Below are 27932 nucleotides of genomic sequence, written 5' to 3'. Positions count from 1 at the left end.
GAAGTCGGTCTGATCAGCGGGAGCGCGATCACACACGAAGCCCAGGATGATGTCTGGAAGGCGGATACACGGTCGCAGTGGAGCCGCTACGATCACGGGGCTCCTCAACGACATCCACACCCCCATCTGCACGGAGTCTTTCGAAAGTGTGTACGAAATCACCGGAGAGCTGGGCAGGTGAGTGTGGAAGACATCAAATAATCGTTTAAAGTGGTTTGTAGATGGACTATGGACTGTCTGTCTCTTAAGCCGATATTTTGCGCAGTGTAGTGGTTCTCAAGCGTTGGTACTTTCGGGTTTCATGCAAAGTGTCACAAGGAAAACTTATGGATTCGTGTGAAAAATGCAAGTATTGGCATATTTTAACATAGCAGCAGATGTAGGCCTGTCACGATAACAAATTTGAAGTTCGATATATTGAGGCAGGGAAGTATCGCGATAAATGATATCATTGACTCTAGCGATACTCGAAACTGCCAACTAAAAATGACAGTAAACCTTTGTTCTAAAAGTATCCTAAAATATCACACAAGCAACAATAATCATGGAATATAATGGAACTCAATTTGCTTCAGGTAGAAATCAAAGTTTTACAATGAAAAAATAGGGGGAACGCTAATAAATGTACAGACGATAAATATCAAGCCCAAAAATGTATCGTATATGCAATATTTATTGAACGATAAGTCGATATATATATATATTATCGTGACAGCCCTAAGCATATGTTTGGTGTTTGAGTCAGAATTTGCCTATAAAGTACCATGTTCTTCCATTGCATACTTGGGTGTTGACCTTTTAGAAAATGTATTGTTTACTTTTCTGTCAATATTTATCCATAAGTGATGGAAGATTAGCTTTATTATTGTTCTGAATTACTGTGGTGAACCCTCGAACTAGTCCTTGTCTTAATCCTAGCAGCAAAAATCGATTTAAAATCTATTCTATTAATTTCCACGCTTGATGAAATGTATAAATAACTTATAATCATCACCTTGAACCATAAGACAGGCAAATTACTATAGAGTTCGGGAATGTCCACAGTTACCAGTCATCTTTGCAGCTGTTAGCATACATTTCCATAGACTAACATTAGCTAAAGACAGTATAAAAAGTGGAGACAAAACCAGTGGAACGACTCCGTTAGCTGCTGAGTTACTGCTGGTAAATACATCTAACACACTGTGGTCTCCACATGTTTTAATGTGAACAATAACTCCAGTATTTTAACTTTTAAAATTAGTTTACAATGGCTGTTAATCCCATAATGCTTAGCGATATGACGTCACATTCCCGAACTCTATTAACACGCAGGATTTTTGTTTAAAATATAAAAATGTAGATTAATGGTATTGGTAGGGCTGGGCGATGTGGACAAAAATTCACATCCCGAGATATTTTTGGTTGAATATCGATATACGATATATATCCCGATATTGTTTCCGCAAAGTGAGAGCTGTGAAATGAAATGTTTAGTCAAAGTCAAAGCCAAATGCGAGTCGTTTTATTGAAAACTCACTATAGCATATATCATAAACGCTGTATAACAAAGCTCCGTAAGGTGCACATTTAAATAAAGAAAAAAATCTGAAATAAAAATAACCTAGGGAATAAAATAGGGCATCAGTTATATATAAAGAGATAACAAAATAAAGTGCTCAGTTTAAGAATAAGCATTTTACCCCGAATTTGGAATATCCCGATACACACGAGATACGGTCTAATTCCATATCTCTTTTTATCGATATATCTTAAACATCGATATATCACCCAGCCCCAACATAGCATATATTGGGGGTTTGAGTCAGAATTTGCCTATAAAGTAAAGTCTACCACTTTCTTGCATTACATACTTGGGTGTTGACCTCATGGAAAATGTATTGTTTACCTTTCTGTCAATATTGTTTCATCATAAGTTGTTATTGTTCTGAATTACAGTGGTAAACCCTCCTATTAGTCCTTGTCTTAATCCTAGCAGCAAAAATCTATTTAAAATCTATTCTATTAGTTTCCATGCGTAATGAAACGTATAAATAACTTGCATTCAATCATTGCTTGAACCATAAGACAGGGAAATTACTATAACACTTAGGATGTTTAAAATGTAAAAGTGTAGGTTTGTGGTATTGGAACATAGCATGTGATTTGCCTTGTGTTTGCTCTCTCCCTAGTTAATGTTTGAGTTACCGTTTCAAGAAATTTATGCATGACGTCTTCAGAAAATGTTTGAATTTCAAAGTAAACGTTCTTGTAGAGCGAAGGTGTTGGCCGCTGAAAAAAATATAGTTTACTTTTCTGTCAAAGTTGTTTAGTCATACGTCATAAAAGATCTTTATTGGTGCTACAAATCAGTGTTTCTCAATCTGTTTTATTATCTAATGTTCTGAAGTTATGAAAACTAAACAGGTTCCACGCAATGTTACTGTAGCTTTCCCTTGAGCTTGAACTCGCTCGCTGTGTGGCTTTAATTGAACCTTGAAAGTGCGTCGTTTTTTTAGCAGTGATATCACAGAGCTCATATTTCCATGTCGTGCTGTCATTACGTACACTTGCTCACGTGTGGAGCAGCTCCCTTCTCAATACACCTGCACATGACAGATAATCGTTTTATTTTTCCCGTGTCATGTCACGTCAGCGTAGTGACCGTTGCATAAGAGTCGATTACTTTTCCACAGACATGCTTCTCTGTGTACCTTTTTTTTTTGAGAACGTGTAAACATAATATTATATAAAAAAATAATCAGATCAGTTTTGTTTCAATCCCAGGAAATCAATATTTCAACACAACAATAAGCAGATTACAGGGGAAATCCTCTGGGGTTAGAAAAGTACCAAAGCAACATCAATAACTTCCGCTGGCTGTGAACATTTAGTATTGGTCAGGATTTAGGAATGGCTGCTGTACCTAGAGCTGCGCGATATGGACAAAAATATCAATGTTTTCCGGTGACTTTTATCATTATTATCGAGACATCATTTGTCTTGATAATAATGATGGAGCAATATTTTTGCAATCCATCGGAAATATGCAAATCTTCTGTTCAAGATAGATAGATAGACTTTATTTTTCATTCAAATGCACATTGTACACAGAAGGACATTTTGTTGCCTTGTACTCGCAATTTTCTAAAAACTGGCACTTAAAAGAGGCAGTGTTAATTTCGTCGACTAAAATATTTAGTCTTAATTTTAGTCAAAGTGATATTTTTGACGACTAAAATTGGACTAAAACTAAATTAAAAGTGTTTCTTGAGACTAAAACTATGAATAAAATGTCCAGATATTTTAGTCGACTAAAATAAGACTAAATAAAAATGAAAGGGAGAGACTAAAATCATCCAAACTTCTATTGAGCGTCTGAAAGAGCCTCATATCATGTAAATTCTCTGCCAAAGGATCAGCTCTGAGCTTTGTTCATGTGGGAACAAAGCTCCATGAAGCAGAGGAACAAGATTAAATATGATTATATAATTATTATAAAGGAAAAGTCAACAAAAAATGTCTTAAATTTAGTCGACTAAATTTAGTCGACTAAATTTACATGCAATTTTAGTCGATTAAAACTAGACTAAAACTGAAGATATTTTTTTGACTAAATCTTGACTAAAATTGAATTACATTTTCGTCAAAAGACTAAAACTAAAACTAAATTAAAATATGTTGTGAAAATTAACACTGAAAAGAGGTAGCATAATGAATAAATAGCAATCGTGAATTTAGATTGCTTTGTCGATCAAAATGATAATCTTGACTAAACTACAAAAGTATAGAAAAAAGTACATCTTTTGAGAGATTACACAAGCCCTGTATTATTTAATTTTCTAGCAGCCGTTATTGTAGCTTTTTTGTTGTTTTCTTGACATTGGAGATATACTCGAAAATGTAAAATTGCATTTCTTCCAACAAACTCCAATTTTGATATTACCGTTTACTGCTTTTGCCCAACTTTTAGTTGTATCGGTGTGACATGGCAGTGGTTAAGCGAGTGAAGACTCACACATAATTGGATTGCAGTTGTAGATTTGTTGCCAAAATCACTTCCCGCTCAGTCTCAATTTTGAATTCTAGCTTAGTAACATGTACGTGACGGCTACTGACCTATTTTACTATTTTTGTACAACTGGACTGTAGGGCTGAACAGTGTGGACACAATTTCATTTTCAAAACATAACACAAAAGAGTGCAGTTTCATTGATGAAAATCTATATCGTTTATATCTTGCTTTTTCGATTTTAATGTTTTGAATGTTTATATCTCTATATCAATACGATAACGACATGTCTTTCAGCCCTACTGGACAGGTTTCTTCTTGTTGAGGAAGTTTCATGTCTTCACAAAGGTTTCCTCTGCTCTCAGTCTAAGTCTTTGGCCCTGAAACCTGGTTATAAACACTACTCCTAAATTTCTGTCTGTTTTACTAATTCAGCTTGGCCAGGTTGGACACTATTTATTTTATGTTAAACCATCTGTGTACTGCAGTGGAAAGCGTTCATTTTTTAGCTTAAGGTTTATTTTGAAGCATCTTTCTCATGAACCATATTAGTAGAAGCCATATTTTTCTATAGACCTAAACCAACTAAAAAAATATACAGGCAAAGCACAAAAATGGAGGTAGATAATTTCATTTGTTTATTTTTTTGCCACATCACCTTGATTCCCATTCAGTTGTACAGTCCATATGCCACGTTCACAAAAAGGTGCAGTGAATAAACCTTCAAACACAGGCCACGTTGAAGAGGCTTGTACAGGGCAGTGCTGAGTTCAAGGGTTTATGAGGAAAATCCGTCATATGTCGAGCGAAATGCACGTTAATACCCCCATATGTAACACACCCTCGGACGGATTACCGCTTTCAATCCACGTACTGTAAAGAGCATGTCGCCTGTGTCACTGCCCCCGTTTGTTACTTCAAACTGAGACGCACAATTAACTAGTGTACGGAAAAAGATAAGTCCAAAGAACTCATAGACCCCCATTGACTCGGTGCTATACTGCCCCCTTTGATGAATTCACACAAACTTGCCTTAATCTCAGCGGTTCAATGGTTTCACTGTAAAGCTCTGTTTACAAAAACAACACGGATATTAGCGATGTTAGTTTAAATGCTAATGTCGTGGTTCCCAAACGCCGGGTCGCAGAAATGATCACGTTGTTATTGCAATATCACTGAGGTCTTTCACCCGACTGGAATTGAACACAGACAAAAACACTTGGGAACTTAAAACATTTAATTAATTGTGCCAAAATAGATTACTTCATTAACCTCTTAACTCCCGCCTGAACCGAGAGCATTTTCTCCAGTTCAGCTTTACCCAAATCCTGTAGGCCAGTGTAACACCTCATTTGAAAGCCAAGACCTACAAAACTAAATAGATCTTTTTCCTCACATTATCAGATTTTTTTCCATCACTTATTTTGTTGGGGAGTCATCTCATTTTGGTCAAATTTATCGATTTTTTTTTTGGGTCACTTTTTCGTCACCTTTTCGTCAAATTATTCGCATTTTTTTGTCAAATTCTTATCACTTTTTTGTCAATTTTTTGTCACTTTTTTGTCCATTTTTTGTCACTTTTTCGTCCATTTTTTGTCACTTTTTCGTCCATTTTTTGTCACTTTTTCGTCCATTTTTTCTAAATTTTTCGTCAAATTTTTCTCACTTTTGTCAATTTTTTGTACATTTTTCGTACATTTTTTCTCACTTTTTTCACATTTTCATCCTTGTTTTCGTCTCAGTTTTGTTGCTATTTTCACACCTTGTTTCCAGAAGCTTTTGGTTTGGGGTAAAGCTGGAGAAAATGTGCTCGGTTCAGGTGGGAGTTAAGGGGTTAAAAAGCATTGAATTTGATTCTAGCAGGGAGTACTTCTTTGGAAATCATTTTATTGCTCAACAGTTTTTATTCCAGGTGGCACATTCGCATAAAACTTTCCCTGGTGCGACAATTTTCCTTGGTCGCACTGGTACGACTGCCCTGATCTCAACACATTGATTTTAAATACATTACTTCAGCATAATTTGCTAAGATGCCTCCACTTTTTAAATCATTTATAAATCATCATAAAAGTCATTAAATTAACTGCGCCAAAAGTAGGATATTGAATGTCATTAAAAAGCATTAAATTGGATCCACATACTGGCAAAGTTAATCAAAAAGACAAAAATGAAAGTCCAAAAATACAATGTTTCACTCCAAAGTTTCACTGCTTTTGAATTTCACTTCACCCTCTTTCCTCTGTTTGAAGGATTTTTTTGTTAATCTCAAGCAATATAAAAATATGTGAAGATTTTTACATTTGTGACTTTAAAAATATAAAATAGTTTCTACATTCCCTTTTAGAGCTGTGTAATGTTCAAACAAATATTAAGTAAGTTTTGGCTGTGAATCAGACATTTCTAAATTCTGTCCGTATGTTTTTATGGAATGCACTCTGGTCGGCCAACTGTTGTAAAGTGCTTTGATTGATTGATTGATTGAACTTTGATATCCTGGACCTGAATGAAAACACTTAAACGTACCAGTGCAGCCAACCAGAAACATTTATGTGTGTGAAGCCATACAAGTTTGTCAATAATACTCAATTGTCTTTCAGATTAACACACATTTTTGCTTAGATGTTAGAGACCAATTCAATTTTAAAGGGACTATACAGAGTTTAGTAGTATTTTCCTCCCCCTACATGTTCCAGCCATGTGTAGAATGAGCCCAGACCTGTTCACCACAACTGCCTCTAAAATCCTGCACTGTCACTCAAAAACTTGTTACTTTGGGTCTGAAGTGCCGTCATGCACGAGCTTAATAGAGACTGCAGTTACACATATGGCCTGAGGTGGCAGTAGTGAGTATAAAATGGCCAACTTGCATCTAGCCCCTTTAACCTCTTAACTCCCACCTGAACCAAGAGCATTTTCTCCAGTTCAGCTTTACCCAAATCCTGTAGGCCAGTGTAACACCTCATTTGAAAGCTAAGACCTACACAACTCATCTAAATGGATCTTTTTCCATCTTTTTTGGTCATTTCTTTGGTCATTTTTTGTCATTTTTTTGTCAGTTTTTGTCACATTTTTTGTCATTTTTTTTGTCATTTTTTGTCACATTTTTTTTGTCATTTTTTTGTCATTTTTTGTCACATTTTTTGTCACATTTTTTGTCATTTTTTTGTCATTTTTTGTCACATTGTTTGTCATTTTTTGTCACATTTTTTGTCACATTTTTTGTTTTTTGTTTTTTGCTTTTTTTTTGCTTTTATTTGGTCATTTTTTGGCACTTCTTTGTCAAAGTTTTCTCACTTTTTTGTCACATCTTCATCATTGTTTTCGTCTCAGTTCTGTCGCTATTTTCACACCTTTTTTTCCAGAAGCTTTTGGATTGGGGTAAAGCCAAACTGTAGAAAATATGCTCGGTTCAAGTGGGTGTTAAGGGGTTAAATATCCACATTTTCCTTAATTCCTCTGATTAACGCAAGAAGCAATACATGTACTTCTTACATTTGTGGCATTAACACTATTTGGAGATTAAAAAGTCATTGAAAAGCCTTGAATTTTAATTTCTGCCAACAGCATAAACCCTGAGCTCCATCTGTTTAAGTATTGCTATGATGACTTTTCCACATTCAAGACAGTTACTGAATATTATATTTTTTTCCTCATAGTGGTTCAGGCCGCAGCCCTATTAGGTGCCTGTGCCTTTAAGCAGCTTTTCAAGCCCATACAATTAACGTCTCCCCGTCGCCACAGACCCAAATGTAAACAGCAATCGGACTGTGAACTCCATGTAATGCCTGACCTCATGCAGTGTCATTACAGGCCTTTGTAATCCCAGTGTCTTTGAATGCGCCACAGAAGCGGCACAAAGATGGGTTTGTGTGGTCTGACGTGATCACGGACTGAACCTGTGATGGCCACGACCACAATGATGTGATACTGTGTGATGTTGTTACTGTGGGTTTTCAGACGGTTTCAAAGCACGAGGAAGGAAGTGCGCTCATGTCGAAACTTTAGAAGGAATGACGAAATCAGCCTCTGCAAAGTGTGTGTGAATTTTTGTAAACTATAACCAAGAAAAGTGTAAAAGAGAAGTTGGTCCTGCCATGTCATATCACCGGTTTCCTAATTTGGAATTTTATCACAATTCCTGTACATTTAGGTTAACCTCTTACCACCCGCCTAAACCAAATGCATTCTGTCCTCTTTGGCCATTATATAGGTCTGTGTAACACCTCATTTGAAAGCTAAGACCCACAAAACTGATCTTTTTCCTCGCATTATTGCTGTGTTTTGTCACCTTTTGTATGTTTTTTTAATTTTTTATTTATTGTTTTTTCATTTTTGTCACATTTTTGTTGATTTTTTGTTGACATTTTTGTAGAATTTTTTATCACTTTTTGGCTGAGTTTTTGTCACATTTTTGTTGCGTTTACATCCTTGTTTTCTTCTCATTTTGGTGCCTTTTTCCCAAGAAGCTTTTTGATCAGGGTAAAGCCAAACTGGAGAAAATGGGATCCGTTCAGGTGGGAGTTAAGAGGTTAATACAGGCCTGTAAAGCGCAATGCAAGTGTAAGCCATTATTACTATTAAAATGTATTGTCTCAAAGGAATATTTGTCAGCGCTTTCTGCATAATTCCAAGAAGGAATATGTCTGTGCAAAGTCATGGTAGAAAACAAGTGCTGCTAATTTATTTAAAGGCACTATTCCTGATTTATTTCTAGTAGTGGAACACATTCTACTTTGTCCTCCTGTAGAATATTGTAAACTCAGACACGTGTGGGAAAAACACTGTCCATGTAATTACAAAGCTTTTGTGTCAATTTCATGAACTCTCAGGCAAGTTTTCTAGCATTTCTGTGACAATGACCCTGAAAAGTGACCCTGGAATGTGCCGATTAACTTGTCCCTGTGAAGAATCGAGATATTACAAATATGTTAGAAAAGTTAGGGATTAGTTTGGATCAAAACTAACGTATTAATGTAGTGGCTTCCTCTTCCATTGTTTGTAAAAAGGAGAAAAGGTATAGGGCTTATAATATCTTTATTTTGCCTTTAACCTCCTCGCGTTGTTGCTGTGTTGTGTCACCTTTTTCATGTTTTTTTGTTTCTTTTAGGTCACATTTTTGTTGAGTTTTTGTAATTTTTGTTGTTGAATTTTTGTCACTTTTTGGTTGAGTTTTTGTCACATTTTTGTTGCGTTTACATCCTTGTTTTCTTCTCATTTTTTGTGGCTGTTTTGGTGCTTTTTTCCTAAGAAGATTTTTGATTAGGGTAAAGCCAAACTGGAGAAAATGGGAGCCGTTCAGGTGGGAGTTACGAGGTTAAAAGGGAACTTAAACCAATGGTCAACTGAGAACAGGCCAGTGGCTCAGATTGTAGAGTGCTTCGTCTCGTGATTGGAAGGAATCCCAGCTCCTGAAGGTGTATGAATGAGAGTGTGAATGGGTGACTGGTTCCTTACTGTAAAGCGCTTTGGGGTCATCAGGTAGAAATGTTCTACCTTACATTTCTACCTGATGTAAGGTAGAAAAGTGCTTTATAAGTTCAGACCATTTACCATTTACCACCACCATAGATTGAATGAATGACTTGGGGCGACAGTGGCTCAGATGGTAGAGCGTGTCATAGGGCTGCTCGATTATTGAAAAAATAATAATCACGAATATTTTTGTCATAATTGAAATCACGATTATTTGTTGCCTTTAAAAAAACGACTTTATTTTATTTATATATTTATTTAAAAAAAAAAACTATGCTGAATATTTTCTGTTTTCTGAACAGTCATAAAAGTACAAATTATTTCAAGTTTGCCTCGATTAAGGAGAGGTCTCTGTTTCACACCTGCCCCCTGCTGGCCAGCCCTCACACCTGCGCAAGTAAACTGAGCAGCGCGGCCTGATGACATCATCAAACAGCGCCGTTTGTTTTTATTATGTCAGGCAAAAGCATGAGCCATGGGAGGTGAAAAGCGAAGGGAAAATAATCCCAGCGCCATGAAATAATGCAAGAAAAAAAATAATTAAATTGACAAAAAAGAAATTGAAAAAAACAAACAAAAAACAACTTTTTATTTGATTATGCTAATTTTTTAATCGTTTTGTGTAATAATTGAAATCATAATCGAATTTCGATTAATTGCACAGCCCTAGCGGGTCGTCTCATGATCGGAAGGTCGGGGGTTCAAATCCTGCCTCCTGAAGGTGCAGACTGTCGTTGGGTCCTTGGGCAAGACACTTCACCCACCTTGCCTCCAGTGTCTGCATACATTGGTGTATGAATGAGAGTGTGAATGGATCCTTACTGTAAAGCGCTTTGAGTACCTATTGTAGCCCGTTTGTGGCTGGTTGTGGCTTGTCTTCCAGTTCAGAACCACTGCCTTGACCCACGTGGTGCTTCTGAAAAGTCACCGACCAATGGGAGAAGTGAGTTTGGGAAAGTGTCATGAAACGGAAAAGAGTCACGAGGTTATGACAAGGATCTTTCCTCCTCGGCCTTGTTGTTGCTGAAGGTTTACCGACCAGTTCAAAGTGCTTAAATGATTGATTTGTTTTCCACCAGATTTGACACTTGTGAAGGTGATGGCGTCAGTGTTACGGATCAATGATAATGTTTAATACCCACAGTCAATTTGTCTTTTGATTATCTTGCAGAGACGTTTTCGAAGCCCTACCTTGTCCATTACGTCTTCTTGTTTACATCTTATCACCTGCCTCTTGCGTGCGAACCGCTGCTCAGATAAACTCTATGCTAATTGGCCTATATTGTATCATAAACAACATGTGCCTCATTCATTTGGATTGTGGACTTTCTGGTTTACCGCCAGCTCTGAGTTCTGTCACGTTAATCTCCAGCAGGTCTCCTCTTTGGCGTTACCATAACACTAACTATTATTCGATGAAAACAAAACCACCGCAGCATAATCTGATAGGAATGTCCTTGTATCGAGTGTCCATGAAAACCTCCGTGTCCTTTGTATAACAGTAGCTCAAGGGCCACAAGACGTGACATTACGTGATGGAGGTGAAGCCGTACTGTAATACAAGCCGTTAAAGATTTTTGCTAGAATGTGTTTTGGATTGTATGTTTTGTAATGTGTTTATTCATTTAGTATATTGTAAATTCAGACATTTGTGGGAGAAACAGTGCGTCTAATTATCAGTTTTATGAACTTGCAGGTTATTTTCTTGCAATTCGGTGAAAATGACCCTGAAAATTTACCCTGCAAGTTGTGAAATGTGCCTCTAAACCAGGGGTAGGCAAAATCTGGCCCTTCAGCACAGCACCTCTTGAGAAACATTATCACACAAATCAGAGAGTACTTTTAACAATAATAGAGTTAAATGGGAGAAAAAAGGGTAGAAATACTGTCAATACACCCAAGTAGGTCATATATTATGTACAACACTCGTGTTTGAAGGAAGTGCACTGGAAAAAGAATAATCGTTTTAAGGAAGAAGTGACATAAATCTACTTGAATTAAGAAATTAAATCTAAGGTTTGAGTAGATTTGTTCTGGTTTTAGATGAGATAAAACCTCTAGTAGTCGTTATTCTCTTAATTCAGATAATTTTGTGTCATTTCAAGTGAAAAACAATTATTTGTCTGATTTCAAGTGGGTTTTACTCTTGTTCCATTGGCGCTACAGCATTTGTATCTTGGATTAGTTCAATCCGACTGAAATTCAACAGAGAAGCAAGCAATTTTAAGTCATTTATCTTATTTTAGATGGTAATTTTTCCAGTGTTGTGCTTTACTTTGGGCCAATAATCATCGGCTTCGGCCCTTGGTCTGTTTACAATCAAGAAAATCGGCCTTCCGCCAAGAAAACGTGCCTACCCCTGATCTAAACTCATCAGATGCTGCAAATATGTTAGGAAAGTTCGGGTTGAGTCCGGACTACAACTTTTTAATTTAGTGGCTTCCTCTTTCAGTGGCTTCCTCTTTCAGTATTTATAAAAACAAATCAGGTGTTGGGCCTTTAACTTACAATGATCCAGACATTCAGGATTTTTTTCATGCATTTTGTCAACTTTTCATCTCATTAAAGCAATACTATCTTGTTTACCTTAATACATCATTTTTGTAGTCCCTCTGGGGGTAATACATGTCTGGCCAGAAAACCACAATTGCAACTTGACTGCCACCGGGTCGGAGTCACCAATACACACTAATAGAATCATGAAGAAGAAGCTATTAGGCTAATGGGCAAAGCTAACTGCGGGCTAGCGCCACTTAAGCAGTGTTTACAGCCAAGTTTGAGTGAAAAAAATTATTTCCATTGTGTAATTGGATGTACAATATATTTACTCTCACAGACAATTAATAAGTTAAAAACTCGCAACTTGCTACGACACCCGCAGTTGCGCTTTTGGCCTCTAGGGGCAAGAGTTAGTCAATACTGCTTTAAATACTAAAACAAAAGCGATATAACCATCTCTGTTTCATGAGGAATTTGGTTATTTTCAGTAAACTAGGGACACATGACTTTTTTTTTACACTTTTTAAGGTAAACATATTACTTTTTATAAATTACCTACTCTGTCACGATTCGCAGTACGTATCGGAATGTGACAAAAGTGTATCGCCCCAGCCCTAAATTAATATAACGATAATAATAAAGCTTTATGATTATACAGTGCAGCCCTAATTCTTACCAATATATTATTGTAACTGAATTTCTCAATGGCATTTCTCTGACATTTTATCACTCACTGATTAAAAAACGTATTCTTGTACCGTACACAGAAGGCCGGCTGCATGTAAAACCTCTATTGAACCCACCAGTCCTCATGACCCAGTTCTGTTCCCTTCCCCCTCGGTCCTCGGCCCTGTAATACATGCAGTATGTGGGCCATAGCTTTTGTTCATCATGTCACAGTGAAAACAAACACAGTGTGGACCCCCAAATATCTGCAGTGACACGAAGGCTTAATAATACGACATACACGGCCTTGATGTCTTGATGGTTTGAAGCTTTGATCAGTCGCTTGCAGTTTCACAGAGCTCAGTGTCGGAAAGTACTGGAATGATTTCTTTGTTAGATATTTTCTAACTCTGTCACCTCTTCATCTTTTCAATACCTTTCTACCTATCTGTTCAGACAATAAATATTGAGCCCAAAAATGTATTATTGAACAATAAGTCGATATAGTAAAGTTTTCGTGACAACAATTTGACGATGATCTTAGCATCTTGATTCAGCTCTATGCACTTTTCTCTCTTCTCAGTCCTTCTGTTCATCAGGCTCTGTCCTGCTCTGAGTGAGTGACAGGCCTCAACCAAGCCTATAGTGAAGAAGCAAGGCAAGTTTATTTGTAGAGCACAATTCATAAATAAGGCAATTCAGAGAGCTTCACAGTTGCATAAAATGACAAGAAAACAGATTTTTTTTAAAACATAAAAATTGATCAATTACAGTAAAAGGCAAGAGTGTAGATAAAATACTTTCAGTTATATGCATGGGCAAAAATATTTGTTTTCAGCCTGGATTTGAACATTGTCAGAGTTGAGGTCTGTCTCACATCCTCTTGAAGACTGATCCAGATTTTAGCTGCATGAAACTGAAACGCAGCCTCACCGTGTTTATTATTGACTCTGGGAACCACCAGGAGGCCCCTCCCTGAAGTTCTCAGGGCCCGAGATGGTTCATACGGCTGTAACATGTCAGAGATGTACTTTGGAGCTAAACCATGAAATGACTTGTACACAAGCAGAGCTGTTTTAAAGTCTATTCTCTGAGTGACAGGAAGCCAGTGCAGAGACCGGAGCACTGGACTAATATGGTCATATTTCCTTGTTCTTGTCAGGACTCGAGCAGCAGCGTTCTGGATGTACTGTAGCTGTCTGATAGCTCGATTAGAGAGGCCAGTGAGTAGGCCGCTACAGTCGTCTAACCTGCTGGAGACAAATGCATGGATAAGTCTCTCTAAGTCTGGTTTTGACACTATTCCTCTGATCTCAGCGATGTTTTTCAAATGGTCAAAAGCTGCTGATGTTTTTGCTTTGATGTGGCTGTTTAAGTTCAGGTCTGAGTCCATGATCACTCCTAGATTTCAAACCTGACTTTTTGGTTTTTGAGAGAGAGACTCAAAGTGACTGATACACTTTGTCTTTGTGTCTGTGGGCCAAAAACAATGATCCCAGTTTTAGTTGGAGAAAGTGTGAACTTTCAGAAGCTGGAGATAGTTTTAGTTACGCTAATTTTATGATGTGAAAAAAATTAGTGATCTGGCTTCTAAGAAAATCATTATATTAGGTTTTTGCACATTGATTTGTACTGTCTGGGAAAGCACTATAAAAGAAAGAAAAAAAGTCATGTGTGCTGGTTGTCTTTTGGATGAGAAGCAACCATGCAAAGCTGTAATTTTAAGTGATACTTTTGAGAGCTGCAGCAGTAGAGCACATTTATATTAAAGCCATTTGTCATGTTTTGCCCCACCACTGATCCCCTCTCCCTCCTCCTCGTCCAGGGGGAAGTTTGCGGTGGTGAAGCGCTGTGTGGAGAAGGCGTCTGGTAAAGTGTTTGCTGCCAAGTTCCTGAAGAAGAGGAGGCGAGGGCGCGACTGCCGAGCGGAGGTGGTCCACGAGATGGCCGTCCTGGAGATGACCCGAAACAACGCGCGTGTGGTCAACCTGCACGGGGCCTACGAGACCGACCACGACATCGTCCTGGTGCTGGAGTAGTGAGTTCAAAACACCATTTTATATTTTTGAAAGATGATGTTTCTCAAAAAAGGCACTACAGCTGAACTTGCCAAAAGCTACATATGAGGACACGCATAGGAAAACTAAGAACTTCCTGAGTTTTAGAAGTTCTAGAAGTGTTAAGGTCTTTTTTTGTTTTTATTTGGTCTCTCATGTTTTAGCTGTAGGATCTGGCAACCCTTAGATTCATTCTGCTTTCTGATTGAATGTCTTGAGAACTGAAACACAAAAATGAAAACATGAACAACCTTTCCATCATATAAAATGTAATATTCTACATTTAATATCAAACTCAGAGTTTCCGCTGGGCATTTAAAAGTCCTTAAATGTCATTAAACGCATTCAATTTGACTCAAACTTAATTTATTTAAAGATATAACTATTTTTAATACACACAAATACAAAAAATATGGTCTTAAAGAGACTATACAGAGTTGAAAATGTTAAAACTAAGTATTTTCATCCCTCCACGTGTTCCAGCAATGTGCTAATGTGTAGAATGCGCCCAGACCTGTTCTCCACAACTGCCTGTCACTCAAAAAGTTGCACGAGTTTAATATAGAGACTGCAGTTATGCGTAAGACCTGAGGTGGCAGTAGTGAGTATAAAATGACCAACTTGCATCTAGTCTCTTTAAAGTTCACCACAGTTTTGGCAGAAGTTTCTTTTCTCTTTTCTTTTCTCTTTTCCCCCATTAAGATTACATGGCATTAAAAATCATTACATTTGACTTGTTGCTATCTGTATGAACCCTGATACTGTGCTAATCAAAAAGCAAATTACTATAAAGCCCACCGCCCCCACAGTCTGGCTTATGAAACCGAAACAATAAGGCTGCATAACTAATGCCAATCAAAGCTGGAATTTTAATAGACTGTGATTGTTTAATTCATAAAATGTCCTCTGAAAACAACAAAAACTCTGTCTCCATATGGATTTAGTGATTAGCAGTTCATTTTTCAGTCTTCTCTTAAATGTTAATCCTCCCGTGCTGCCGATAGTCTAGTCAGTGGTTTAGGCTGCTAATATGCTGGATGTTTCTCCTCGCTTCAACCCCTTTCTCTCCGAGCTCTCATGTTTAACCCCTTAACCCCCACCTGAACCGAGCACATTTTCTCCAGTTTGGCTTTACCCCAATCCAAAAGCTTCTGGAAAAAAGCTGTGAAAATAGCGACAGAACTGAGACGAAAACAATGATGGAAATGTGACAAAAAAGTGAGAAAACATTGGCAAAAAAGTGACGAAAAATGTATGGAAAAAGTGGCAAAAATGTCACAAAAATGTCATGAGAAATTGACAAAAAATTGCCGAAAAAATTACCAAAATGTGACAAAAAATATGACAAAAAATTTATAAAAAAATGACGAAAAAATAACAAAAATTTGATCAAATTTGACAAAAAAAATTACAAAAATGTGACAAAAATGAGTTGAACACCCAACAAAAAAATGATGGAAAAAAAATCTGACGTGAGGAAAAAGATCCTCTCGGTTCAGGTGGGAGTTAAGAGGTTAATATGATTTTCAAACGTGAAGCTTATCGCAATACTGATGAAAAAGCACAAAAAGCCGCCTCCGCTGATTACGTGCGCAGTTACCTAAGCAGCCATAGTATTAACCTTTACGCTTATCTCACCAGTTTCTCCTCAAATATGAAAGTCCAAAGTCCTATTTGTTCAAAAGGAGACGCCACTCTTTGCCTGCTGTGCTTTTTTGTAAAACTGAAACTTTCTCACTCCATTAGTCTGAACTGTATTTGACCCGACTTGCCCTTCTCAATCCTTTGTGCTTTTAAATCGACTCGTTCTCCCTGTCAGACTCATAATTCATCACGTCTCTCAAAAGTACAATAGGAACAGATTGACAGACGGGACTTCAATAGGTCAATGCGCCGTCATTAGTGTTAAGTCGTGCTCGGAGCTTGTTGTGGCTTATGTTTTCTAAATCTCTTAACAAAAAAAAAACAAAACACTATTAAACACAAACAAGATTATTGAAATGTGGACGCCATACTGCTCCGAAAACACCAGACGGGCTTAACCGAGCGTCTCAGACAGCTCCGGTGCTTCGTGAAATTCAGGAGGAATGAAATCTTATTTGTGTAGAGCTTGACACAGACACTCTGACTCACCCAAACACACCTAAACTTCTTGGTTTGCTTTGAGATCAGATCATTGTGCATTCATTAGTTGGTATGGACAGACAGGCACGTGCCATTAGGCTAAAAATGTGTATACTGAGATTGTCGTAAGTATTGTGTATGTAACTGTTAACGAGCTATATTAGTAATTACTTTTTACTAGCAACAATCTTTACAGTATATTATTACACTTTGCTTTTTAGTCACGTTTATACTGTAATTAGGAATCATCTTATCAAACTAAACCCATAAGAACTAGGGATGCATTGATACCACTTTTTATAACTTTGATTTAAGTACTTGCCGATACCGAATACTGATAAGAGTACAAGGCATTTTCTTCAACATACTTACTTTTTTTTTTTTACTCATTTACATTTCCTTAAGTAGAGTAAGCTACACGTTTAAGAGAAGTTATATCAAAATTGTACAGATGCCATTTTATTTATTTATATTTTCATTCAATATAATTTTTATTGCATTGTCCATCATAGACAGAACAGCCCATGTCCAAAAGCTCCTCAATGCCTGTGCTTTATTCAATCATGTATTTTTATTTAACAATAGTATTGAGATGTTACTTATTACTGCAGATCGCTCAATATGGACATGCTGTATTTCTTTAATTTGGATTTTCGGAGTACTTTTTAGTCTCTAGGTTAGTTTTTGCCCCTGGGCATAAAACGGCGTAAGAATCGGCCAAACTGTTAGCCGCGAGTTAACGGCTAGTTAGCAACATTAGCCCGTGTCTTGTAAACACTGCAGACTCTACACTGCAGCACTAACTACATTAAGCTCTGGTTAAATCCTGCACAGACTCTGATTTAGGGAGTGTCGTCTGTAATAAAGTCAGCTCTATGTGGAATATTGTATTTCCACTAAAGAATTCTCCAATTTGTTGCTATTTTCTCAGCGCCATAAGAGCGCTGACCGCACGTCAAGTGGTATCGGTTTCTGGTATCGGGACTTCATTAATGAGTACAAGCGTGTGGTATAGCCCCGATACTGGTCCCTAATAAGAACCAGTGTTTTTTCGTCAATAGACTATAACAAAATCATCATGTTGACGTGCCTTTTTTAATGACGCTAACGTAACTATGACTATCTAAAAATAGCTCTTTGGCGACTAAAACATAAGCAGACGTTTCTGAGTTTTTGTTGACGAGACTAAAATAGGAGAACGTGGTTTATCCGATTTTTTTTGCAACCGGGGCTTGAGCGCGGAGTCGCAGAACACACTGCTACACGGGGCACAAAGAGGCGCTGCCAAGGCACATGCCCTCACATGACAGGCTGCGCCCCCTCGCTCGCTCGCTCTCTCTACAGTCTGCTCCTATAGCTCCAGGGTCTGAGTGCGCGACTGACAGTGACCAAACTGAGACTGTATCTTTTCTCAGTACATTTTTCCCACAAATTGAAAACACTAGCAGTATGAACGCTGAAAGCATCTTGATTTGCAGACGATGCTGTTGATGAAAAATCTTGAAGCGATGATCAGAGGCTGAGGCGAGCCGCCGCTTTTGGGAAAAGCACTTCTGCCTGTTGTGGTGTAATCTGCCGGTCAAAAGCTTAGTACATCCTGTCAACCTTCATCCCAATTTCCAATATTCATTGTCAGTACCTATCGACCTGAATTCATTTGTTGAGATAGTAATACTTCACTAAAAATAGACTAAAACCTTTAGAGTTTTTGTCGATTATAACAAGACTAAAACAATAAAATTTAGAAATGTGACTAAAACGAGCCTGAGGGCTGCCAGAAACAACACTGATAATACGTTTTCCAGTTTTATATCATGACTCGATTATTATTTATTTGATGCTATGGAATTCGCTGTAATAAGTTAATATCAAGTTAAACAGATAAAAAGGTTAAAGCTTATCAACTCTTGTCCTTCACAGCCATGATAAACCTAATACAAACCTGATTATCATGAAGAAGGAGTGAGTAACCAGGAAGGAAACTGCTCTTAATCGCTAAACATGTGCCACAACTGGTTCATCAGAAACATGAGTAATAAACAATGACTGATTGTGGTCAAACAACAAGAAGATAAATTGTTTATGTGGAAGATTTTGAAAGGTTATTTAAATGTTCACCCTCACCGGTAGTTTTGATCTGTTCTGTCTTTCGTATGTATCGTCTGGTCTTTTACCCAGTCAAAGTTCATTAAAGTGAGCCTGTTATCACCAAATAAAATGTGCTCTTGTCCTCAGCGCTGCCGGAGGAGAGATTTTCGACCACTGCATTTCCGACGAGCTCCTGCCTGAGGCTCAGATCACACGACTGATCCGACAGACGCTGGAGGGAGTGCACTACCTCCACCAGAGCAGCCTGGTGCACCTCGACCTCAAGGTTTGGGAACTATCACGGTCAATTACGTCCTTGCACTGAGCTGACAGACGTGTGTGGAAAAATCTTTGCCAAGGCTGAACTAAACAGAGAAAAACAACTGATAATTCAGGGCTTTTGCAGCTTTTCATTTGGTCACAACTCACTTAAAAACTGGGGTAGAACTTTAATGATACATTTCAGCAGGTTTTGTCAAGAACACATTACATCGTTTTTCGCTCCCATGCGTTGAGTGCCAAAAACGTTTTTTTGCTGAGGTTTTTTTCAATTACAAAACTAGACACTCTAATACACCTTGTGCGTGATTTTGGGAGCGTTTAGATGAACAACAACTTGTGAAAAGTCACATTTCATCTGGGCATTTATTCACAACGCCCCTCGTTAGTTCATCGTGTGTTTTCAATGCCCCGCCCAGCCGTCCTGCAGCATCGCGGTGCTCAGAGAGAGAGGAGGAAGTGAGAGCAGAGGGAATCTCCACACCTTGTGCTTCAGATCAGATTTTTATTTTTTATCAGAAGACCAATGAGATCAACAAGCCGACAATTTTGTACGATCTAAAAATAAACCTTGTGTCAGACGCGAGCACCGTTTACCGCAGGTCACCACCGCATCCTCAGCTCACAAAGTATTTTTCTCTCAATATTTTAGCTCTACGTTCTCTTTAAAGAGGGGGTATTATGCTTTTTTCAATCACATAGCACCAGTCTATATCACACTACAATGATGACGAAACCTTCTGTTGGTCTGTAAATGCAGTAAATTAGAATAACTGCCTTGTATAAAATTGCTCTCTCAAAATGGCTGTAGTGAATGTCTTGAAATAGGCCTCTGTCTCTTTAAGAACCTCTGACCCTTTCAGACACGCCCCCTCCACACACTGTCTGTGGCATCAGTGGGGAGGAGGTTCTGCTGAGGAGCAGTGGTTGGTTACTCGGCTGGTGACGAAAGCTCGGAGGCGTCTCCAGGAGGTGGGGGCGTTCCTAGGAGGACTCAGGCAAACCTATCCCTAAAATGGCCGCCATCAGAGTTTTACAGATTACTCAAAAATACGTGAATGTGCCAAGGCAACACTTCAGGCATGTTTTTAATGAGGGAATGACATAATAACATGATGTAAAGCTTGAAAAAGTCGATTTTGCATAATACCCCCCCCTTTAAACAACGTGAAACATGTGCAATAGTCGATGTTCTTTTCTTAAGCACCTGTTTTCAATCACAGCCCAGTGAAGAGAGTGAAATGAGGGAGACGATTGTGTTTCATAAAACAAGCATTATCTCTGTTTCTAGAAATAAAACGGTGATTATGTTCAAAACTAGCCTCTGTTAACGTAGGATTTCTCAGGAACGCCTTGGCACGTAGAATTAAACCGTTTTCACCCACTGAGAGCTTAGAGTCTCATCTTTCAAACGAGCCACAGCATGCGTCCATAGCTATAACATAGAATACGCTGTGGTGCTACAAATATCATGAAAAATGGTCTGGATTGTCGACACTCTACAGCTCCCCAAAACAGTGCAAGTGTGTAAGTTACATTACATTTTTAGCTTGCTATTGCACTGCATTAATGAGGAAGTAACGGTCAAAAGACTTTTTTTTTTCAGACAAATGTTCAATAGCATGATGCAACGGCACATTCAATGCTCCTTTGCTTCCCAATAAGCCATTATCTGCGTCTACTCCCCAAGTCGAGATAAAAATTCAAAACAGACCCTGGGCGTCAAGTGCTTTGTTCCTGGCTTGTGCTCTTTTGCAACTCAATATCTTAAGTATTCAGAATCGTCCGATCAGAGAAATACCACACTCTGATTGGACAAGGTAGTGGAATACTGGCAAAACACATTTTAAGACAAGTATTCAGTGTTCATAACTAACTACCATTTCAATTACAGCGGTCACCATGCGCTGGCTGAAAGATGGATCAAACGCAATTTCACTATAAAAGCAAAACGTGTCGCCCCACCTAGAACGGATATTGCGTAATTTGTTAAAACAATCCGTTCCAGGCAAATGTTTCGCAGTGCTTAATGTTGCACAATAGACAGTGGGAGGAAACGATGAGGTCACCCGTTCAAACCAGTTATGGCCTTGAGATATAGTCACCATGCAAACTATATGGTGATTACAGTATTGAATGAACGGCTTTGTTATGATTCTGTTTATCTTTATGAGTCATTGCGGCTATTGCCTTCATCTTTCTGTCTATGATTCTGTCAAACTGTACTTTTCCATCACTTTCTTTTGAATATTATGAGAAAGAGGTGAGTATGGCTGGCCAGGCTAAGCAATTAAAGGTATTTTGCAGAGAGATGTCCCCGAGCCATTCTTGATTATTCTTCTCTTTGGGTATTGGAGTTGAAAAACGCATCTTATGAACTAGTAGTATAGATATGTGGATAGATACTTAGGGAATGGATCAACCATAAAATTATTATGGTATATCTGCTGTGTCAACCGTGTATGGCAGGGTTAGGCAAGTTTACTTAGCGGAGGGCCGACTTTCTTTAATGTAAATAGACTGAGGGCCAAAGCCGCTGATTATTGGCCCAAAGTAAAGCACAACACTGGAAAAAAGACCATCTTAAATTAGATAAATGACTTAAAATTGCTTGAATTAAAGTTCTTTTATGTTGAATTTGACTCGGTTTGAACTAATCTAAGATACGAATGCTGTAGCGCCAATGGAACAAGAATAAAACCCACTTGAAATCAGACGAATAATTGTATTACACTTGAAATGACACAAAAAATATCTGAATTAAGAGAATAACTACTACTAGAGGCTTCATTTCATCTAAGACCAGACCAAATCTACTCAAACCTTCGATTTAATCTCTTAATTCAAGTAGATTTATGTCATTTTTACCTTAACGATTATTCTTTTCCTGTGCACTTCTTTCAAATGCCAGTGTTGTACATAATATATGACCTAATTTGGTGTATTGACAGTATTTCTACTTTTTTTTCTCCCATTTAACTCTAATAATGTTAAAAGTACTCTCAGATTTGTGTAATAATGTTTTCCAAAATCATCTTGAGGCCCAGAGGTGCTGTGCTGGAGGGCCGGATTTGGCCCCCGGGCCTGGCGTTGCCTACCCCTGGTGTATGGGAATAGCGTTTTAGCCATGAGAAAAGTTTTAAAGATCAGAAAATCTCAAATTGGCACCTCACAAAAGATTCAGCTGCTCCAATAACACCAAAGCCTGGTCTAAAACAGGACTAGCTCATGACTTAACTTAGTGTAAACCATTCAGAGACCCAAGTTAATAAGTGACAGAAACATAAAAAGAGTGTAACGCATTTGATTTGTTAAGGAACTGCTGTAGACCTTTCTTATTGCAGCCTGTGTAAATCTGCTGTAACGTTTTCTTTTTCCTCTGTGACTTGTGCAGCCACAGAACATCCTCCTGACCAGCCTGACTCCGGTGGGCGACATTAAAATCGTGGACTTTGGTTTGGCTCGGCGGCTGGGCGCGGTCGGAGAACTCAGGGAGATCCTGGGCACACCTGAATACGTGGGTAAGGAGTAAATGATCGACGGGCGAGAGAAAGAGTGCGGAACTCTGGGATATGTCGAAGAAAGGTGGTACTAGTTAAAAAAAAAAAAAAAAAAAAGAGGTGAAAGCTGTGAGGCATCTGTGAATGTAATTCTACTGAAGCTGAAACTGTATTTGTAATTAGTCATATGGCAGCTACATCACTTTTCTCTTTTCCAAATTGCTGTCAGCATGATTAAGCATGGCATAAGTTTAGGCCTTCTCGATAGACTAAACATTGCACTTTATGGATTTAATAGTTACCTGCAGAAATACATTTTTAAGGGTATGGTTTGGAATCTTTGTTATGTTGAGGTATTTAACAGGGTTTCCACAGGGCATTAAAAGTCAGTAAATGAAATGTGCCATATATAAGGCCTTAAATGTCATTAAAGAGCATTCAATTCGATTTCCATAGGTATTAAATGAGATGTTTCTTGCAAATGAACACCATTGTCCAAAAAAAAAAAAAACATTTTGCTGCGATTTTGGCTGAAATTGGAAACAATGTTTTGTTTGCCAAATTGGGGGGCCTCAGGGGCACTACAGAGGGGGCCCAAAGCTCGTCGACAAAACAAGTACATTGAAAAAAAAATGATTTTGAAAGGAAAAATACATTTATTTGATATAACGTATTAATTTAAAACAGTTTTTAGCCTAAAATCATTGCGAGATGTTGCTTTCAATGTAATTTTAGCTGTAAAAATGTTAAGAAAATTCCTTTGAATAGAGTGTACTATTATTGGGGGCTCTAGATAATTTCCAATCGACAAGTTGGCTGCGATGTCTTTGATTTTGGGAACGGCTGTGCTAAGGAATATCAAAATGTACCTTTTCAAATCTTAAGGGGAGACACTACAGGCAAAACTCAATTTTTTAAGTTTTCAGGTTTTGGGCCAAATTGGTCTCTGAACATATAAGCTTTCACCCGGAAACAGAAAATATGCCTAATCTTCAAATATTATATTGTTTAAATATTGCGCTGATTCAAAGACTTATATGGGACAATGCAATTTCAAGGGCCTTTTTCTCAAAACACATTTTTCAGTCATTGTGGCGACGCTGTGTCCACATAAGTCGGACCTAAAGACTTCAAATTTTCCAGCCTTAGACTGAACAATATTTGGAAGATTTTTTCAGAGGGATTTTTTATTATTTAATCCCTAAGCCCCATTTATTGAGTTTTGAATGTCAAAAAATAAGGCGAAAATTACATTTTTACAAATTTTTCCACTAAAAAACAGCTTATTTTATCCAAAATCCCATCTGAAAAAGTCTTGGTAACTCATTCATCAATAAAATGAAGCCATCAATTTGAATGTAGCTCTATCCATTATTCAGATTTCGTCGCCGAAAAGATGGGAAATTTGGGGCATTTTTAGGCATAAAACACCTTTTTCTTATATGAAAAGATAAAATGACAGAAAACTTGCAATGTATTTTTTTCTCACATTTATGCCAGTGATCGACAGCAACCGTTTCAAATTGATATCTGTAAATATACATTTTTTCCCTATTCACCTGCAGTGTCTCGCCTTAAATATGCACAGATTTTTCCCTTTGTGGCATTACAAATGTGATATTATTTGGGCATTAAAATGGTATTAAAAAGCTTGAATTTTGACTTGCTGCTGCCTGTAGAAACCCTGTTTAAAAATGTCCAAGTGAAGCATGCAAATTCAAGTTTATCCTTTGCTTTTAGCTCCGGAAATCTTGAACTATGAGCCCATCACGACAGCCACAGACCTATGGTGAGTCAAACCACAATTAGGGCAAACTTTTCTAAGCCGTGTATTTCTTTTACCGACCTCAAATCCAAACTCAACCCGCCCCTCGCTGCTTTTAGATTTGACATTTATTTAACGTCTCGTTCCAGGAGCGTGGGGGTGATCGCGTACATGCTGGTGACCGGCGAGAGTCCGTTTGTGGGCGACGACAAACAGGAGACGTATCTGAACGTGTCCCAGGTGAACGTGGACTACAGCCGCGAGACCTTCTCCAGAGTCAGCGAGCTCTCCGTGGACTTCATCAGGAAGCTGCTCGTCAAAGCCCCAGAGTGAGTGGAGGAGGGAAAACTATATACTGCACTCTTGTATTGTATTATAATTTACATTCTCATATAAAACTGGTCCCAAGCTCTCTATCCAGCACTGCTTTATGTAGCAAAAGTTAACCCCTTAACTCCCACCTGAACCAAGCACCCCAATCTAAAAGCTTCTGGAAAAAAGGTGTGAAAATAGCAACAAAACTGAGACGAAAACAAGGATGAAAATGTGAAAAAAGTGAGAAAAAACGGACCAAAAATGGAGAAAAAATTGTCAAAAAAGTGAGAAAAATTTGACTAAAAATTGAGAAAAAATGGACAAAAAAGTGATAAGAATTTGATGAAAAAATGCGAATGATTTGACGAAAAAGTGACAAAAAGTTACCAAAAAAAATCGAAAAAGTGACAAAAAAAAGTCACGAAAATTTGACAAAAATGAGCTGACATCTGATAATGTGAGGAAAAAGATCAATTTAGTTTTGTAGGGCTTAGCTTTCAAATGAGGTGTTACACTGGCCTACAGGATTTGGGTAAAGCTGAACTGGAGAAAATGCTCTCGGTTCAGGCAGGAGTTAAGAGGTTAAAGGGACCTGGTCACTTGAGGCATTTTTGCTACAGTTCCCCCCAACCTCTCTTCAGTCAGCGTTGCACAGTGGCTCACAGACATCAGCACCGTGTGTGTCTGCGTGTGACTTCAGGGAGCAACCTGCTGCTCTACTCTTAGCAAAACAAACTGTTTAACATGCTCCAGGAAAGCAGCCAAAATCACACTTTTCATCACGGAAAAACCATAATGGAGCGAGAACCACAGCGTGTATTGAGTCTGGAAGTTTAGAGAAAGACGAGGACACCGTGAGAGCTTATGTTGCTGTTACTTCACACGCCAAAGAGTATTACAAAAATGAAAGGGCGTGAGTCAAACTGGCCTTACAGTTTTTGCATTACAGTTATTGCCAATGGTAGTTGTGCACATGTACTTGCGCTTGACTCATCTCTAACTATGTAGCCACTAAAGAGTTCCTGTTCTGAGTGTAATGTACTTGCCTAAAAAGGTCCCTTTAACAGTGGAAACACCCTATTACGCATATCAATATAGGAGCTTTTCACTAGCAAGGACCCCGCCACAGCAGAAGGTGTGATTAAGAATTGATTCAATGTGAGATGATGATCACTGGGTGAGACTATGGCTCCGTCTCAGGCGTGATCCCAGCTCTTCAGGATCTCCCAAAAAAGGAGGTATGATCATAAAACAAAATGGGCTTGACGGAGATCATCGAGGTTGTGGCGAATGAACAGAGATAGGCCTGGGAAGACCAACAACCGAGCATCTGAGCTGTATGGTCAGCAGGGGCGGATCTAGAGTGGTGGCACGGGGCAGCTGCCACCCCTAGTAAAGGTCCTGCCACCCCAGCTGCCACCCCATTGTGATGTGTTGTCTCACATCTGTTCTAGAAGCTACTTTGGTGCTTACAGAGGCCTCATTCTCAGTTCTTACTTTGTTGACAGGACAAAGAATTATAACAACTTTAGAGCTAAATAAGGAGCCAGGTGCAGCTTCTGTGGCTCCAAAGATGATGATTTTTTTTTTTCTATAACAAAAGTTTCAATTTTACCTGAGCTAGAAGCCCCCTACTTATATTATGAACAATGCTACTATTTGTTTAATTTTGGGGAGGCTCAGTCTGCATCTAAACGGAAAAAATTACCTCGCGATCAAGCAAAACTTGCGTACTCCCCGCTATAAACATTCGACATTGTAAAATGTGCTGCCACCCCAGAAATGATCCCTGACCCTGCTTGCCACCCCGTGATTTTTTTTCTAGATCCGCCCCTGATGGTCAGAGAGGCTAGACCTGGTCACTGAAGAAACAGCTACGATATGAAAAGAGTGGATGAAATGTTTACATAGATGAGCTCAGAAGACAGTTTCCGACAAACAGTGTTGAATGGGCATGTCTGGTTTAAATAGGGCATCCAGGTAATTAGATGTGTGGTTAGGCAAAGGCAGGAGTGGTTTGCTGGGTTGAGGCGCGGTCCTGCTCAAGAACCTTGTCAATAAAATAGTAACTCTGTGTATTGAATAAAAAATATGACTGTGGTCAGAAAACGCTCAATGTTCCAAAGACTTGGGGACTTTTTTAGAGCTTGTTTCCAAAGTGAATACTTTCATTCTTAAAGGAATAGGCCACCGTTTTTACATACTGATATGTTCTTACCTTAGCTTTGACGAGTTCTTTAGGACCTGTCTGGTCTTCCCCCGTGCCTTCTATCACGTAAACACAGCGCAGACGGCGTTAGCATTTAGCCTCTCCCTCTCTCCTCTATAGCTCCAAAACAGGTCAAGATAGAAGCTACCAAACTCTTCCACGTTTTCCCTATTTTAATATGGTTACGTGAAGTGTTCCACTACAAATTATAATTACACAAAATTAAACAATGTGGATTTTCTAAGCGGATAAAAGGAGGAACTATATTGTAAGGCGTAATAATACCAGGAGTAGTTCGAAATCCGCACAGTAATCTTCACTTTACTGCGCAGTAATCTTCACTTTACTGTGCAGATGGTGGCCTATTCCTTTAATGCTCAGACCCTCTCTGCCCATCCCACCCATAAAAACACTTCCACCCATGTGCAATTAAAACCACATATGCATTTTAGCCTTTTTAGGTCATGTAATGTTGATCATTATGACAATATCAGTCTCACTCCTCTGTCCCCTCCCCTCAGAGACCGTCCCAGCGCGGCCGAGTGCATGACCCACCCCTGGTTGTGGCAGCAGCCTCCCTGCTTCAGCCCGGACCCGTCCTGCCTCCCGCGGCCCGTGCGCGAGCGCAGCTGCGGCACCAAATGGGCCAGCCCCCCCGAGGACACCGAGGACAAGGAGAACGTCCTGGAGTCGCCGCACTTCAAAAGGTTCAGGTTGGAAGACGACGGGGACTTTTGAGACGAGGAGAAGTCGACGGGGTTTATCCATTAAGCTTTTATATGGTTTCATGAGGACTGTGCGAACCAGCAGCCCGACGCTCACTGCCCATTTACTCACTATAATCGTTTTAAGCTACGCATTTCAGCCAAAGATAACATTGAGATGCATTCATGATCTAGGGATAGTCAAGTGTTTCGTTAAATAGGTCTCTAAACACAGTCAAGGATTTCTCTGTTTGCATTTTAGC

The 27932-nt window shown here is 38.7% G+C and overlaps 1 protein-coding gene across 1 annotated transcript; it reads left to right on the top strand.

The window, feature by feature from the left end:
• stk17b (serine/threonine kinase 17b (apoptosis-inducing)) lies at positions 1-27932 on the top strand. Its single transcript, XM_079563468.1, has 7 exons — positions 1-177; positions 14454-14666; positions 19045-19183; positions 22571-22697; positions 24417-24465; positions 24591-24770; positions 27487-27932. The coding sequence occupies exons 1-7, from the start codon at positions 47-49 to the stop codon at positions 27701-27703; spliced, it is 1056 nt and encodes a 351-aa protein (XP_079419594.1). The 5' UTR covers positions 1-46; the 3' UTR covers positions 27704-27932.

The sequence above is a fragment of the Gobius niger genome (genome assembly GCF_951799975.1).
Source record: "Gobius niger genome assembly, chromosome: 9".
In the NCBI taxonomy this organism is placed as follows: domain Eukaryota; kingdom Metazoa; phylum Chordata; class Actinopteri; order Gobiiformes; family Gobiidae; genus Gobius; species Gobius niger.
The sequence above is the reverse complement of the archived record's forward strand: the minus strand, read 5'-3'. Positions and strand labels throughout refer to the sequence as shown.

What these genes read in the sequence shown, in the direction of transcription:
- stk17b (XM_079563468.1), top strand. Translation starts at nt 47, where the DNA reads ATGATGTCTGGAAGGCGGATACACGGTCGCAGTGGAGCCGCTACGATC. An exon ending in ATCGTCCTGGTGCTGGAGTA is followed by an intron (nt 14,667 to 19,044) that starts GTGAGTTCAAAA and finishes TCTTGTCCTCAG; the next exon opens with CGCTGCCGGAGGAGAGATTT. An exon ending in GGGCACACCTGAATACGTGG is followed by an intron (nt 22,698 to 24,416) that starts GTAAGGAGTAAA and finishes CTTTGCTTTTAG; the next exon opens with CTCCGGAAATCTTGAACTAT.